The sequence below is a fragment of the Carcharodon carcharias genome, chromosome 17 (assembly GCF_017639515.1).
Source record: "Carcharodon carcharias isolate sCarCar2 chromosome 17, sCarCar2.pri, whole genome shotgun sequence".
NCBI classification, from domain to species: Eukaryota; Metazoa; Chordata; class Chondrichthyes; order Lamniformes; family Lamnidae; genus Carcharodon; species Carcharodon carcharias.
In genome coordinates, this window is record NC_054483.1 from 25,460,886 (window position 1) to 25,475,722 (window position 14,837).

General features: G+C 44.6%; 1 protein-coding gene across 1 annotated transcript; it reads right to left on the reverse strand.

Annotated features, from left to right (window-relative positions):
- Positions 1 to 203: 203 nt before the first annotated feature.
- Positions 204 to 12,826, reverse strand: LOC121289615 (matrix metalloproteinase-21-like). The gene is made up of 7 exons (XM_041209237.1): positions 12,683 to 12,826; positions 11,332 to 12,019; positions 9,511 to 9,650; positions 5,346 to 5,487; positions 4,132 to 4,389; positions 1,411 to 1,583; positions 204 to 500 (listed from the first exon to the last, which is right to left on the reverse strand). The coding sequence occupies exons 1-7, from the start codon at positions 12,824 to 12,826 to the stop codon at positions 204 to 206; spliced, it is 1,842 nt and encodes a 613-aa protein (XP_041065171.1).
- Between the last annotated feature and the right edge of the window lie 2,011 nt (positions 12,827 to 14,837).

A 14,837-nucleotide genomic window follows, 5' to 3' on the forward strand; every position in this document is an offset into this window, starting at 1 on the left:
ACATTATAGATGCTTGATGTTCTAGAGTAGGCAGAGCTCAGGGCGATCCAGAAAATAAATCCCTTCTCTGCTCTGGGCCACTGGGGAGTGAAAAGGTAAGAAGTTCAGCCTGGTGTTTTCTCTGTTCAGTCTGTCTCTCCTTGCCCGATCAGACCTTCTCTGACTTTATCTTCTTGATCTTTCAAAGAGTATATTCTGTGGCCTCATGTCATGGTAGAGGGGTGCACATTGCAGATATCCAGCCACTGCTCATTGACGTTGCGCTTGGGGTGCAGGCCGTTGTAGGGTATGCTGTGGTTGGTGACCCTGTCACGCCTGTTGGTCACCCTCCAGAAGTAGACGCCTTTGAAGAAGAAGGTAGCCCTATGAGTGTAGGAATAGTAGACCGCATCCAGGTTGCTCATCGGATGGTCTCCAGGGACCAGGGGTGGGAAGACATTGATGATCCTCTTAGGATATCCAGGAAGCCTCAGGTTGGTGTTGACGTTAAATGCTGTAACCTGTTGAGGACCAAAGTTTAATAGTGATTTGCAAAGACTTCCATGAAGGAAATAGTCAAGCTGAAAACTAATAGCAAGCCCACATTCACCAACGGTGCATTTAGATAAATGAATCTTAACATATAATTGCTATAATTAAGCAACCCCTTTATTCGTAAAATTTCTCTCTAAGCATAGGTTGAGTTTAAAACTTAGTATTTCACTTTATTTCAATTCTTTCATATGAACCATTCTTCAGCTTTGCTGTTACTGCAATTTTCAATACTGGCAATGCTCAGTTCTTTCATCATTGCCTCCTTTGAACAGCAAGTCCTGGCATCCTACTTGAATGGCCACTTTGGATGCATCAATACAAGTCCCAGTGCGATATGCACCCTTCCTCTGCAGACTGGAAATGGTTTGAGTTGGAGCGCAGAGAGTTAATACAAAATGGCACATTGGAGGATTTGTGTAACCTGCTTCTACATTTAGTTAGTGGCAGCAACTGTTAGGATGTGGAAAATGTATTCTGGATTGTTTTCTGTTGGTCAGAGCTTTGGAATTCACAATTCTGATTCATACTTCATTTTGAATAGTTTCCATTGCCACACTCTGACAAACTCCCTAACCATTCAGACATGGAATGCTGCAGTGTGATGGATGGAGAATTGGGTCAGTTGGAAAGCTCTTGCAAGGCAAAGTTTGTGCTAAGCATATGCTAAATACAACGATACTTATTTCTCTCAAATAATTACTCAGCCACAAGTATGACACAGAAATGTCTACCCAGGACAGGCTAGTTTTCGTTTTAATGCAGCAAACAGGCAGCTCTGGGGGATGGCCTGGTGGAGAAAAAGGGCAACGTGGTCACTGACCTCGATGGAGAAACAGAGAATGAGAGGCACAATGGGACAGGAAAAGAAACACTCGCCATGCTTTCCTTGAAGAAGTAGATGCATTGATCACGTCTGTCGAAGAAGGCTGCATTAATCGGACCAGAAATACCAGGGAATCCACTGGAGATGAGTTTGGGATATCTGACACCACGCGGATCCTCGGTATATGCACGGTCATTTAAGTTGTCATACCTCCAGTACTGAGTGCCTATTGGACAAATGGAATAACGTTATTTCTATCGACATGTAAAAATAGCTTGAATAGGGACACGCTTTGTGCTTGCTGCTGCTGCTTATTGTTTTTTTTGGTCAGGCTTTTCTGGCAACCACTGTCAGCAATCCCCATTCTGATTGGCCACATCACTTTGTGTTGGTGCAGGCTCTGGCCGTGAGGTGTCTGTGTGGAGTGAGTTTCTGAACTCTTTGTCTCCCAGTTTCAGACATGTAGAGCATTTGTGAAAGGTGCTGTCTTTACCACTGGAAATAGGGAGCCGATGTATTCTTTGCCTCCCAGTGTCCCCCTTGGTCTGGGAGATGTGGCTCCTCCCTCTTCACACACTCAGCGATCGTTTCATATTCTGCTTCTTGTTCCTGCACTAGCTTCAGCTCTTAGGACCTATCACTAGATTTCTAACATTCCCTCATTATATTCGACTTCTTTTTGATTGAAAAGAAGCGAGTTTCACTGAAGAACAACAATGTCAGATCGTAAACTCAATGTCCGCAGTGTGATTCAGATACAATTAAGCCAAAGCCCTATTCTCTCATTTTAATGTGGGATTTTATCATTCAGCAGCCCAGCTGGTGTTTGAGAAGGGAACTCGACGTACCAGTCTGTTAACCTGTCCAGACACACTACTGCGACAGGATGAGCGACGCAGAGTTCATGGCTGGGATGAGGCGAGCCATTTAAGTCTCCATTCAGTTGGGTGGGACTGGAATATCCCACCAGGCAGGAGGGGCTGTAAAAGCTTGGCCCATGTGTTCTCCGACCCTGGCAAGTTGTGAAGCTGATTTCAATAAAATCGGTGGTTGGTGTAGCAGAAGGATCTGGTACCTAAACGGTTAATAGGACGTTGAGTACAGTAGCGCCCTCATGAAGATGTAAGAAGGCACATGACCTGGAGCTAAGGGCAGTCTAGAGATAGGTCGCAACATGCAAGGACTTTGTATGGGGTTCTCTCCAGACCTTTACTCTCCACTGTAAATATGCAACAACACAACAGACCAGTTGGTGGATTAAAGTTGAAACAATGACCAAGAGAGTTGCAGGATTGTTACAAAAACCCAAATGGTTCACTCACTTGTCCCCAACTCCAGGTTCAGCCTATGCAGGTGAGTCAATCCACACTGTGATTGACTGAATGGCCATTTGTACTTGCCCGTAAGGTAATCAATATTGCCCCCAACTGGAGAACAAATTTGGGTGGGTCTGGCAGGGTGGGAGGAGTGGGTGGTAGGTGTGCTGGGGAAGGGGGTAAAGATATGGTGTTGTAGACAGTGTCAACCCATAGTGTTCAGCAGAAAATCTCTCTCTATCAGACTACCCAAGCTCAATTTAATAGTGTGAACCTTTTCTTTCTCTTGCTTTACCAGCACCTGCCAACGCCAACAACCCCTTCAACACAAATGGCTCAACTATAAATCATCGATCTCATTCTGGCTAGAGGAGGAAACTGTAACATCATACTGCAGCAATGCGGCTTTATGACCAATGTCTACCAAGGGGGCAAGTGTAGGGCATCCAGCTTGGTGTGGCAAACAGGCAAGTTAAAAGGACCGCTCGTGTTCTTCAACTTGAGTGCAAAAAAATCGACTAACCAATCCATGAATTTCCACACTTACTCTCCACTGAGTCATTCAGAACCAGTTGGTCACCACTCCCCAGAATATCTTTATTTTTCTCCCCTGCCCTGATGGAGTGAGTTTCCCGCTCAGTTACACTGGTTTATCCACCGGAAATTGGTGTAACAGCAAAAGATGGCAGAATTTTAACTACAAATTGCATTCGGCGTAAGCCAAGCTTCTTCGGCCCTTTGCACGAATTTAAAGAACGTGTGGAGTTCGATGCCAGCCCCACCCACAAAACTGGCCATGGTCCCAATATTGTGAATTCATTACCATGGCAAGATTCGCACATTGGTTTCGGAGGCTGAAAATTTAGGCACATGGACGTGAATTGGCCCATTTGAAAGGTTTTAAGCTCTTTGTTTTCCATTTACTAAGAAACTGACTACTATCCCTCAATATAACTTTTTCACACAGCAAGTGGCTAAGGTCTGGACTACACTGCCCGAGAGTGCGGGGGAGACAGGTTTAGTTGAAGCATTCAAAAGGCAATTAGACTGTTATCTGCAAAGGAAGAATGTGCAGGGTTATGAGGAGAAGGCACGAGGTGAATCGCTCATACGGAGAGCCAGTGCAGACATCGAGGGGCTGAATGGCTTCCTGTACCCTAGCCATTCTGTGATAACCTAGATGCATTTGAAGTCATTTTAAATCAGGTTATGCACAGGTCGTGGAATCACGACTGATTAAAAGTGCTTTTTTTTTCTTTCCTGACATTCATTTTCACCAATAATTAACCGAACCGCGCAAAGCTACTGCTCTACAAGCAAGTTTTTTTAAAGTACTTTTTGGAAAACAAAAAGTAGGTTTAAAAACGTTGCCTGATTGTGCTGGTTTGCGGCAGATTTTCCATTCAGTAACGAGCGGAAATCTTCCGTTCCTATGCTGTTGCCTGGATTGTCTACTACCTTTGAAGAAGTAAGCAGCATCTTTTGACCAGGTACAGACGTGGACAAAGGCATCAATTCCTGCTGTGGGAATGCCACGCCAGCCAGTGCAGATTGGCAGGGGGTCTCCGTAACGAGTGCGGTTGTTGCGGTTCTCGTACATCCAGTACCAACTGTCCCGGAAGAAGTACGTGTTGAAACTGATAACCAGCCTGCCATCCGAACCCCTCTCCCTTCGGACCCAATCAAAGACTGTGTCAAATGGTCCCTCGCAGACCCCTGTCCAGGAAGAGAAGGACAAACCCACATTGTGAAAGCTTAATTAATAAAGGAAGCAGGAGGACACGCCCCAGTGAAAGGTAAGTGCTCTTTTATTTTCAGGTTGCCCGTCTAGCTACATGTAGAGAAATCGTAAGGTGGTTTAAATCTGTAACTTGTGATCTGTCGACTTGAACTCATAAGGTTACATTGAGGAACTTCTCTCCCACATCTGCTTGACCCACACATACTCGTTTACCTACTTCCTGAAAGACACCTTCAACCAACATAGCAGTTTCAAAGACGTTTGCTCCCAGTTTGTACTAAACCGAAGCCCAGCAAGTACCAGTGCTGGCAGGCTGGAAACAAATGTGGCAGTGATGTGATTTGGGGCTCCCAGTGAGGAGAGATGCTGGCTCAAAATCCTGGAACTCCCTCCTGAACAGCACCGTGGGTGTACCTACACCACATGGACTGCAGCGGTTCAAGAAGGCAAGCTCACCACCACCTTCTCAAGGCGCAATAAATGCTGGCCCAGCCAGCGAAGACCACATCTCATCAATTAATAAAAAAAGACGAGCAAATCTAAGGAAACTACAGCTCCTCAGGCCATGGCTGTGAATTTTAATTATCAGAGAATCACAAGCTGTGTAACCACAGGCTCACAGGATGTGCTTCCTTTGACTGTCTCAGGAAGCATCTTTCTAATGTTTCGAGTCTACCTCATCACCATCCCATCCAAGTTCCTGTCCATGTCATGCACCCAGCAGTCTCCCTACCTGTGGGAGGGAGCACCTTCACCATGTGGACAGCAGTGGATCAGGGAGAGGGCTCACTGCCACCTTCGAGGGACATCAGAGATGGACAGTGGACACCAGCCCTGCCAGAATACTGAGAATGAATGTTTAAAAAACACAATTTAGAACCAGGCGTCCTGTGCCTGGACAGCTTTCAAGATGTACAGCCACAATTCTTACCGTACAGCTGTTGAATGGCTTTTCTATCTGCCCAGTCCAGCTCTGTGCCTCTGCCCACCGCACTGTAGTTGGGCTGCATTATTGACCCCCTGCCATATATATGAGGCAAGCCCAGGACGTGTCCTACCTCATGCACAGCCACCTAAAAGTGGGGAAAAAGCACATGCGTGGTTATTCCATGTATCTTCGGGAACTTGAGCTTAGCCTTATAGAATCACACAGCACAGTGGGAGGCCATTCGGCCCAATGAGCCTGTGCGAGCTCTCGCAGAACCAATAATTACTTCCATGCCCCCATTCTCATCTTTGATTCTCTTGCCAATAACTTGAATCCTGTGCCCTTTGATAGCCAACCTGCTACTGGGGAAAGTTTCTCCCTATTTACTCTATCCAAGCCCCTCGCCATTTTGAACTCCTCTACTGAATCTCTCCTGGACTTCCTCTCTTACAAAGAGAACAGCCCCAGCTTCTCCAATCTGTGCATAAAACTGAAGTCCCTGCTATGACAGTTTGGGTATCCTTTATCTGAAACCGATTGCATTTCAGTATTCAGATATTTTCGGATCTACCATCTCTACTAGAGGTCGGGGACGACCTGCATTACAATTGCCTAAGCTGAGGCTCATATAGTTGACAAATACTCGGTTGTTTCCCCATTTGTCAGCTCTCTCATGCCCTACTTCTGACCTGTTAACACTTACTTCACCTGTTGAATGATGTTATGCTGCTTTATCAACATACAAATTAACTGCATAGCCACATGAAAAAAGTTCAGTTTTTGGATGTACAGATGAAGGATATTTGTCCTGTATTCCAATACCCTGTCCAAGCCCTTGATACCTTTCTGACAGTGCGGTGCCCATTTGGACACACTCGTGCATGATGAACATATCTTACATTGGGAAAAAAAATCTCCTATCTTCTTGTCTTTATAAACAGGGGCTTGCATTACAAAAGCAAAAGTTTTGACACATTTACCAACTCATCCTGCCACCTTTAAAGAGGCTTTGTACCTTCCTGTAACCACGATTTGCATTCTGGTCATGATTGACCTGCTCGATACCTGACAGTAAATCAGGGCAGGATGGAAAGCTGCAGCAGCTTTAGTAATCTGAGTTTGAAAGGCCAAGTTTGTAATTTCAGCTGAAATCTTCCTTTACACTTGAGCACAAGCCCAGTAAAACATCTCCAACAAGATAGAATCTAACCATCTCCCCTTGACATTCAATAGCATTACCATCACTGAATCCACCACTATTAACATTCCACGGGTTACCATTGACCAGAAACTGAACTGGACTAGCCATATAACTACTGTGGCTACAAGAGCAGGTCAGAGGCTGGGAATCATGCGGCAAGTTATTCACCTCCTGACTCCCCAAAGCCTGTCCACCATCTAGAAGGAGTGTGATGGAATACTCCCCACTTGTCTGAATGAGTGCAACTCCCACAACACTCAAGAAGCTCAACACCATCCAGGACAAAGCAGCCCGCTTGACTGGCACCCCATCCAAAAACATTTCAATCCCTCCACCACTGATGCACAGTGGCAGCGTGTACCATCTACAAGATGCACTACACGAACTCACCAAGGCTCCTTCGACATCACCTTCCAAACCCACAACCACTACCACCTAGAAGGACAAGGGCAGTAGACATGTGGGAACACCACCACTTGCAAGTTCCCCTCCAAGTCACTCACCATCCTGACTTGGAAATATATCGCCGTTCCTTCACTGTCACTGGGTCAAAATCCTGGAACTCCCTAACAGCACTGTGGGTGTACCTACACCACAGGGACTGCAGCAGTTCAAGAAGGCAGCTCACTCCCACCTTCTCAAGGGCAACTAGGGATGGGCAATAAATGCTGGCCTTGCATCCCATGAAACAATAAATTTTTTAAAGTTCATACCATAGGGTAGCTGTTAAAGCAAGAGTGGCATTTCTGTCACACCTCCGAGATCTCATCGAACATTCGAAGGCAATTTATAGTCAATGAAGTACTTTTGAAGTATAGTCCTTTACTAATACAGGAAAAGTGGCAGCCAGTTTGTGCACAGCAAGCTCCCACAAAAAGCAATGAGATAATGACCAGATAACCTGATTAAGCGATGTTGGGTGAAGGGTAAATAAGGACAGCTCTACAAAAGCCTGCCCCCCTGAAGTAGTTGACCCAAGTCATCATTCTTTATTTATGTTGTTTGATCTTTGTGAGGCTGGGGGAGTTAATCATACCTGATTTTAAAGTTCACCACATGTTCACACTCAATCACAGCTCATTGGAAAGTGATCAGAGAGGGAACCCTGGCTGCTTTCATCTTGTTTCTACATGCTAGCTCCACAATGTGTTCCAACCTAAAGGTTCAAACATTTAGGATTGAGATGAGAATTTTTTTCACTCAAAGCGGAGGAATCTTTAGAAATCTCTACCCCAAAGTGTTGTGGATGCTCCATCATTGAGTATGTTTAAATTTTTGATCGACATAAGAAATAGGAGCAGGAGTAGACCACAGGGCCTGTTGAGCCTGCTCCACCATTCAGTACCATCATGGCTGATCTCCAGCTTCAACTCCATTTTCCTGCCCGTTCCCCATATCCCTTAATTCCCTGAGAGACCAAAAGTCTGTCTATCCCAGCCTTAAATGTATTCAATGCTGGAGCATCCACAAACCTCTGGGGTGGAGAATTCCAGAGATTCACAATGCTCCGAATGAAAAAATTTCTCCTCATCTCAGTCCTAAGTGATTGGCCCCTTTTCCTGAGACTGAGCCCCCGACCAGCAGGAACAATTTCTCAGCGTCCACCCTGTCAAACTCCTTCTGAATCTTGTAGGTTTCAGTGAGGTTGCCTCTCATGCTTCTAAACTCCAGAGGATATAAGCCCAATTTACTCAGCCTCTCATCATAGGACAACCCCCTCATCCCAGGACCAATTTAGTGAACATTCACTGTGCCACCTCCAATGCAAGTATATCCTTTCTTAAATGTGGAGACCAAAACTGCACATAGTATTCCAGATTTTATCTCACAAAACTGTACTTAGGCTTCTTTATTCTTGTACTCAAACCCCCTTGCAATAAAGGCCAACATCTCTCGGGTAATCGAGGGATATGGGGAACATATGTGAAAATGGAGTTAAAGTGCAAGATCAGCCATGTTCGCATTGAATGGCAGAGCAGGCTCAAGGAGCCATATGGTCTACCCCTGCTCCTATTTCTCATGTTCTTTTACAACAACCTACATTTATACAGCACCTTTAATTTAATCAGACATCCCAGCATGCCTCATAGGAGCACTCTAAAGCAAAGGAGATATTAGGTCAAATGACCAAAATCCTGGTCAAACAGGTAGGTTTGAAGAAGTGTCTTAAAGGAAAAAAAGTGAGATAAAGAGGCTTGGGGAGGGAATTCCAGAGCTTAGAGCGTAGGCACCTGAAGGCATGGCCAGCAATAGTGGAACCATGAAAACTGGGAATGCACCAGACACCAGAATTGGAGGAGCGCAGATATCCCAGAGGGTTGAGCAATAGGAAATTACAGAGATAGGGAGAGGTGGAGGGATTTGAAAACAAGGATGAGAATTTTGAAGTCAAGACATTGCTTGATTGGGAGGTCAAGGGGTGATAGGAGAATTGGACTTGGTGTGAGGTAAGACACGGGCAGCAGCATTTGGGTTGCCCTGAAGTTTAGGGAGGGTAGAATATGGGAGACTAGGCACGAGTGTGCAGAATAGTCAAGTCAGAAGGTAACAAGGACATGAATGAGGGTTTCAGCAGCAGACAAGCTGAGACAGGGGCAATGGTGAGCGATGTTACGGAGGTGGAAATGGGCCATCGTAGTGATAGCTTTGATATGAGGTCAGAAGCTCATCTCAGGGTTAAATGTGACACCAAAGTAGTGAATAGAGTGGCTTAATCTCAGACTGTTGCCAGGGAGAGAGATGGAGTCGGTGGCTCGAGAATAGTAGCTAGTTTGCATGAGTTCTAGTTCTCTGACTGAAATTAGACTGCTCCACTCAGACTGCAACCTTCTCCTCTCTGACCTAATGCTTCTGCGCCATGGGCTGCAGCTCCTGCTGAGTATGCTTTTGCTGCTCTTGTTCAAGGTGCTCCCTTTGCACATGTCTTAACAGCCTTGCTTTTGGATCATCTCCTCCCCTGTTGCTTACCCTCAGCAGGCTGATTCCCTGGTTACTGTTTGCTGCAGTGAAATGTTCATCATCATCAAAGTGAATGGCTCCATTCTGCCACGAGTGTGCCACCTCCTGCCCAGCTCCATCAAATGCCTGTGAACAGCCTAAATGGTGCCCTGAGGAAAAAGTGAAGATGTGATTCAGCTTACTGAGCTTGGTTTTTATTGAGTTTTTTGTGGCAGAAGCTTGTCTTCATGTCTACGTTATAGTGCAACATTTTGGACACAGTTGAATAAGATCTCCCACATGACCACAGTGACTACACTCCATTGGCTGGAAAGAACATTGGAGTGCCCAAAGGTAATGAAAGAGTAAAAGGAAGACTTGCATTTTTTTGGACGCTTTTCACAACCGCCAGGCATCTCCAAACACTTCACAGCCAGTGAAGCACTTGGGAAGCGTGGTCACTGTTGTAATAGGGAACATGACAGCCAATTTGTGCACAGAAAGCTCCCACAAACAGTAATGTGTTTGTGATTGGGTCATCTGTTTCTGTAATGTTGATTGGGGGGGTAAATATTGGACAACAGGGATAACACCCCTCCCCTGGAAAACAGGATCTTCTACATCCACCCCAGCAGCCAGATGGAGCCTGTCTAATGTATCTTATGCAAGATGCCACCTTGAGCAGTGCAGCACTCCCTCAGTACTGAATTGCACTGAAATGTCAGCCTTGAATTTTGTGTTCAAAAGTGCTATAGAAATCCACATTTCTCAGCCTCATTAGCAGCCTCCCACACTGAGCATGCATTGGAAAAGCCCACATTCCTCTCATTGCTCTCCCATTTTTTATTTTCATTCCAGCCCCCACATTCACATTCTGGGACGAAATAGTTAAGATGGTCTCCACAAATCCAAATTCAGAATGATGCAAACAAGGATCCCTGTGGCTGCGCTGTGACTCAGAAAAATCAGCAGCTGTCAAAATAGAAATTGTGATTAGTTGTGTCAATTCCAGTCTGTAATACTGACGTTAATTCCTGGAAAGTGATGTCAGCAATATAAAAACTCAACGATCACAAGTGTCAAGTAAAACTGGAAGCTGGGCATTCAGTGGCTGGTGTTGAGCAGTCATGGGAACATTCACTGTGTTTTCAAAGAGCAGCATTTAGCTCTTGCTCATGACACTTGTGGATTGAGTGCATGTCTATATATTTGTAACACACAGTGCTGCTCAGTCTGGCGATCACTGAATGTAAGTACTGGATTGGAGACAGTCTGGTGACCTCTTCAAAACAAAGGCAAAATATTGCAGATGCTGGAAATCTGAAATAAAAACCGAAGATGCTGGACAGCATCTGTGGAAGGAGAAACAGTTAAAGTTTCAGGTCGATAACCTTTCAGCTGAAATGGAATAGTTAGAAAGGTTTTAAAGGGGGAAGGATTTCACAGCCTTCTCGATTCAACAATTTCAGCCTGTAACCTCTGCCCCCATTTTGCTTCCTTGACCATTGCAGGTTTGGATTTTACTCCTGTTTTTTCTCTTGTGGGCAACAGCTATCCTCATCCAGATGCATATTTTGTTTCTTTACTAGTCCCATTCCCACCCCCTGTGACCTTGCACCATGAATCGTATCCTCATTTAATCTTCTCCTGTCTTCCACCCTCTCACTGGCCTTCCCTTTTGTTCTTCGTCCTAACCTCCCCACTTCCACTTGCTCCCATTTCTAACTTTCCTCAGTTCTGATGAAAGGTCACCGACCTGAAACGTTAACCCTGTTCCTCTCTCCACAGATAGCGTCAGACCTGCTGATTATTTGCAGCAGTCTCTGTTTTTATCTCTGGTCACATTGTTACCTGTTCCGAATGCTAGGGTGATATCCATGACTGAGACTGATGATCTCAGATCCTCTTCGAAGTCTATTGGTGTGACCTCACTCCACAGCCTGAAAGCAAGTCGAATGGCAGCTCTCTGCTCAAGAACCGACAACTGAGAGCTGTAACCCTCGCTAAGCAAACGCCATTTGAGTTTCCGTTTGCCAAAGGCCAGGCCAGAGACATTGCCATCGGCAACCTCCCTTCTCCTCCCTCTTGACTTCCGACCATGAAAGAGACGGTGCAGAAATCGCTTCTTGCGCACAAGACCACTTCTTGTCACACTGACTTTTGTCTCAGATGTCTGGTTGGTCTTGTCCGTGCCATTCATAGACAGTGTCGCGTTGAGGGATAGCTGAACATGAGGAATAGATTTCCGATCTGGCACCCCACATCTGGGTGTGTTCATTGCCTCTCTTGTAGGCGGGTCAAGGATGCCAGTTACTGCTAGTCCATTTGATTCTTGGAATGCTTTCAAAGCCTGGATAAAAGCTGGACTTTCTGTGACTTGGTTTGTTGAAGGATCCATCTGTTTTGAGACTTCCAAGTCTTCTTTGATGAGACTCATCAAGTCCGGAGGGGCTGGATCTTCAGTGGATACTGCTGCATCTTGATGCAAGATGTCCTCCCAGTTAACGGGCTTTGTCCATCCATACCTGGCAAGGAATTTCTGATAGAATAGAAAGGCAAAGTTGGTGAGCATTGAAAGATAGCTGGTTCCAAACTTCTGCTGAAATGTTTTTTTTTCAATTTGTTCATGGGATATGGGTTTCGCTGGCTAGGCCAGCATTTATTGCCCATCCCTAATTGCCCTTGAGAAGGTGGTGGTAAGCTGCCTTCTTGAACCACTGCAGCTTTTCAAATGAAGGCCTGAGCAAAGAGATTGGATGTGACTCATTATTAATCCTTGGGACCTTGGGTTTGAGTGGGTCTTGGCCAGAAATGGCCACTTGCAATATGGTGTAACAACACTGTCCTTTGCATTGCATGTGCTGGGCTTGCCCTGTGCAATGTGGTATTTTCAGAAATTGGAAATGAATGAAGATCTCGTGATTCCAATGTCTATCTTGGGGTTTAAAAGTTTAAATGGGAGAAGGGTTCCTTTCGTGGATTACAGCCAGACTGTCCAAGTCAAGACCTTATCATTCTCTATTTCAGAGCCTTATAATCTGCCAGCAGGAGAAATTGGAATTCATTTCCAACTTGTATGGGACAGGTACAGGTGTCGCAAAGAATGTGCCCAACATGTAAACTTAGCAACGAGGAACTTGGTTTATCACAGATTTAGATTGTAAGACAGACGGAGCGTGAGTGCTTTGAGTCAGTCTCTTACCTGGGCAGAATGCTGAGCGCTGATGGGGGTAGCTTGATGAGCCACTCTGATATCGGAACGGTCTCTGCGGTGAAAGATTCTCTCTGCTGTGGCCAAGGTGCAGAACATCCAGGCAACGACCGAGAAGCCAGCGAGGAAGTTCATTCCTGAAGGACTCGATCCCTTTCAGCATATGGAAGGGGTTCTGCAGGAATGGAGGGAGTGTTCCGACTCTCTCTTTTTTATCTGGATTCTTTCTTAACTGGCTCCACCTCTGAATCATCGAGGCAAACAGATTGCTCTCTTGCCAGATAATCTTCACAGCAGAAGAGATCAGAAATATGTCACGCCTGGCTAGCACACTGAAGTCTCTGCTGCAGTTGGCCAGTGCATTATGCTGACTTGAATTTCCAGTTCTCAGCCCATTACAAAAGCTCTTGCAGGTGAGTTGACTCTTCCAGCTGACTTTCATAAGTTGCAAAACTTAAACAGTTAAACAGGTAAAAGAATGATTCTTAATTTCTCTCTTTGCAGGGAAATGATTCCCTACAATTTCACAAGTGAAGGCTCAAAAAAAGGAAACTTTTACAGAGCATCTTTGACATTGTGAAACATCCCAAGGCACTTGACAGGAGTGTTATCGAGCAAAATTCGTCGCTGAGTTTACAGAAAATATTAGGGACAGGGTAACCAAAAGCTGAGTCCAAGAGGTAATTGGAAGTCTTTAAGGAAGAGAGAGAGAGAGACGGAGAAGTTTAGGGAGGGAATTCCAGAGCTCTGGACCTGCTTAAAATTGGGAATATGCCTGACACAAGAATCGGAGGAACACAGGTATCTCTGATTTTTAGTGAAGGAATCTAGCCATAATAAAGAGTTAAAAGATTAAAAAGAGTGAGTCTATGAAGTAGGGATTAAAAATTAAAAGCAGAGTTAATCTACTGGACAGAGGTTCATAAATTCATAAAGATGCTTGGGCATAATTGTGGTGCTTGAGAACACCAACATCCTATGGTACAGGATATGGTATACCCTCGAACACATGCAGTTCCTGAAAAACAGGAACTGGCCTCTGCAAATCATGGATACATCACCTCAGTAAGATGTTGGTAAAGATATTTCACCTCAGTAAGGTGTTGATAAATTGTAAAATACCACAATCTAACATTGGATAACTTTAAATTTTAAGGATGCACCTAAATCAATCGTCAACTGAATTCAGGAAACTGAGTTTTAATCTTAAGAGAGAATTGTGTAGCAAGGAAGTCCCAACCATCTGCATCTCTCAGTATCTGTTGAAGGGTCATGAGAACTTGAAACGGCAACTTTGTTCTTCTCCGCCGATGCTGCCAGACCTGCTGAGTTTTTCCAGGTATTTCTGTTTTTGTTTTGGATTTCCAACATCCACAGTTTTTTGTTTTTATCTCTCAGTATCCTGTTTGCTCAAAGGAGGTTGACTGGAAGGAAGGATGTTGTCCAGCACACATCCTCTCATGCTTCCTGCTGGTTTAACTCTTCTATAGTATAAATATTGGAACCACACAGTAGGATTTTTAGATTCGCTGGATTCACTCCAACATTTCTCAATGTAAAGGTACAGCTATTGTAGTATAGCAACAATAGCTCTCCCCGTAATTGGGATCAAGGTATCTCGCTGGACTCTGTAGCTTTCTTATCAGGAATTTAAGGTAAATACAACTTGAAATATTGATGGATATCTTAAATATATCTCTCAAACATTACTTGAACCTGGATTCTCTAATAGAAACAAGATTATACTTTATTTTCCTAGAACTATCAATGTTGTGATCCCCATCAATGTAAATTGCATGTTCAGTTCTTTAATAAACTGATAAATAATTTAGAAAATGTATTGTTTCATGTAGTCTTCTGTATCCAAACTGATGAACCCATCTCCGTACACTCTTCAGTGGAGTGGTGCATTGTTGAGGAGAGATACCCAGACCCTTATAATATTCAGGTTGTTATTTTCTCTGATAGTTCCTTTCTTTCTGGAAGAAGTTGATCATTTCTTCAGATCCATTTAAGTGTGTGTGAGGTGTGTCTTTCTCAAACTTGAGTATGAGTGATCATCCATGGAGTGCGCCTGATCCAGAATAGTCCTAAAGAAGGGCTAGGATTCTAATCCACTATATGTTGTCATGCTGGAGGAGATTAC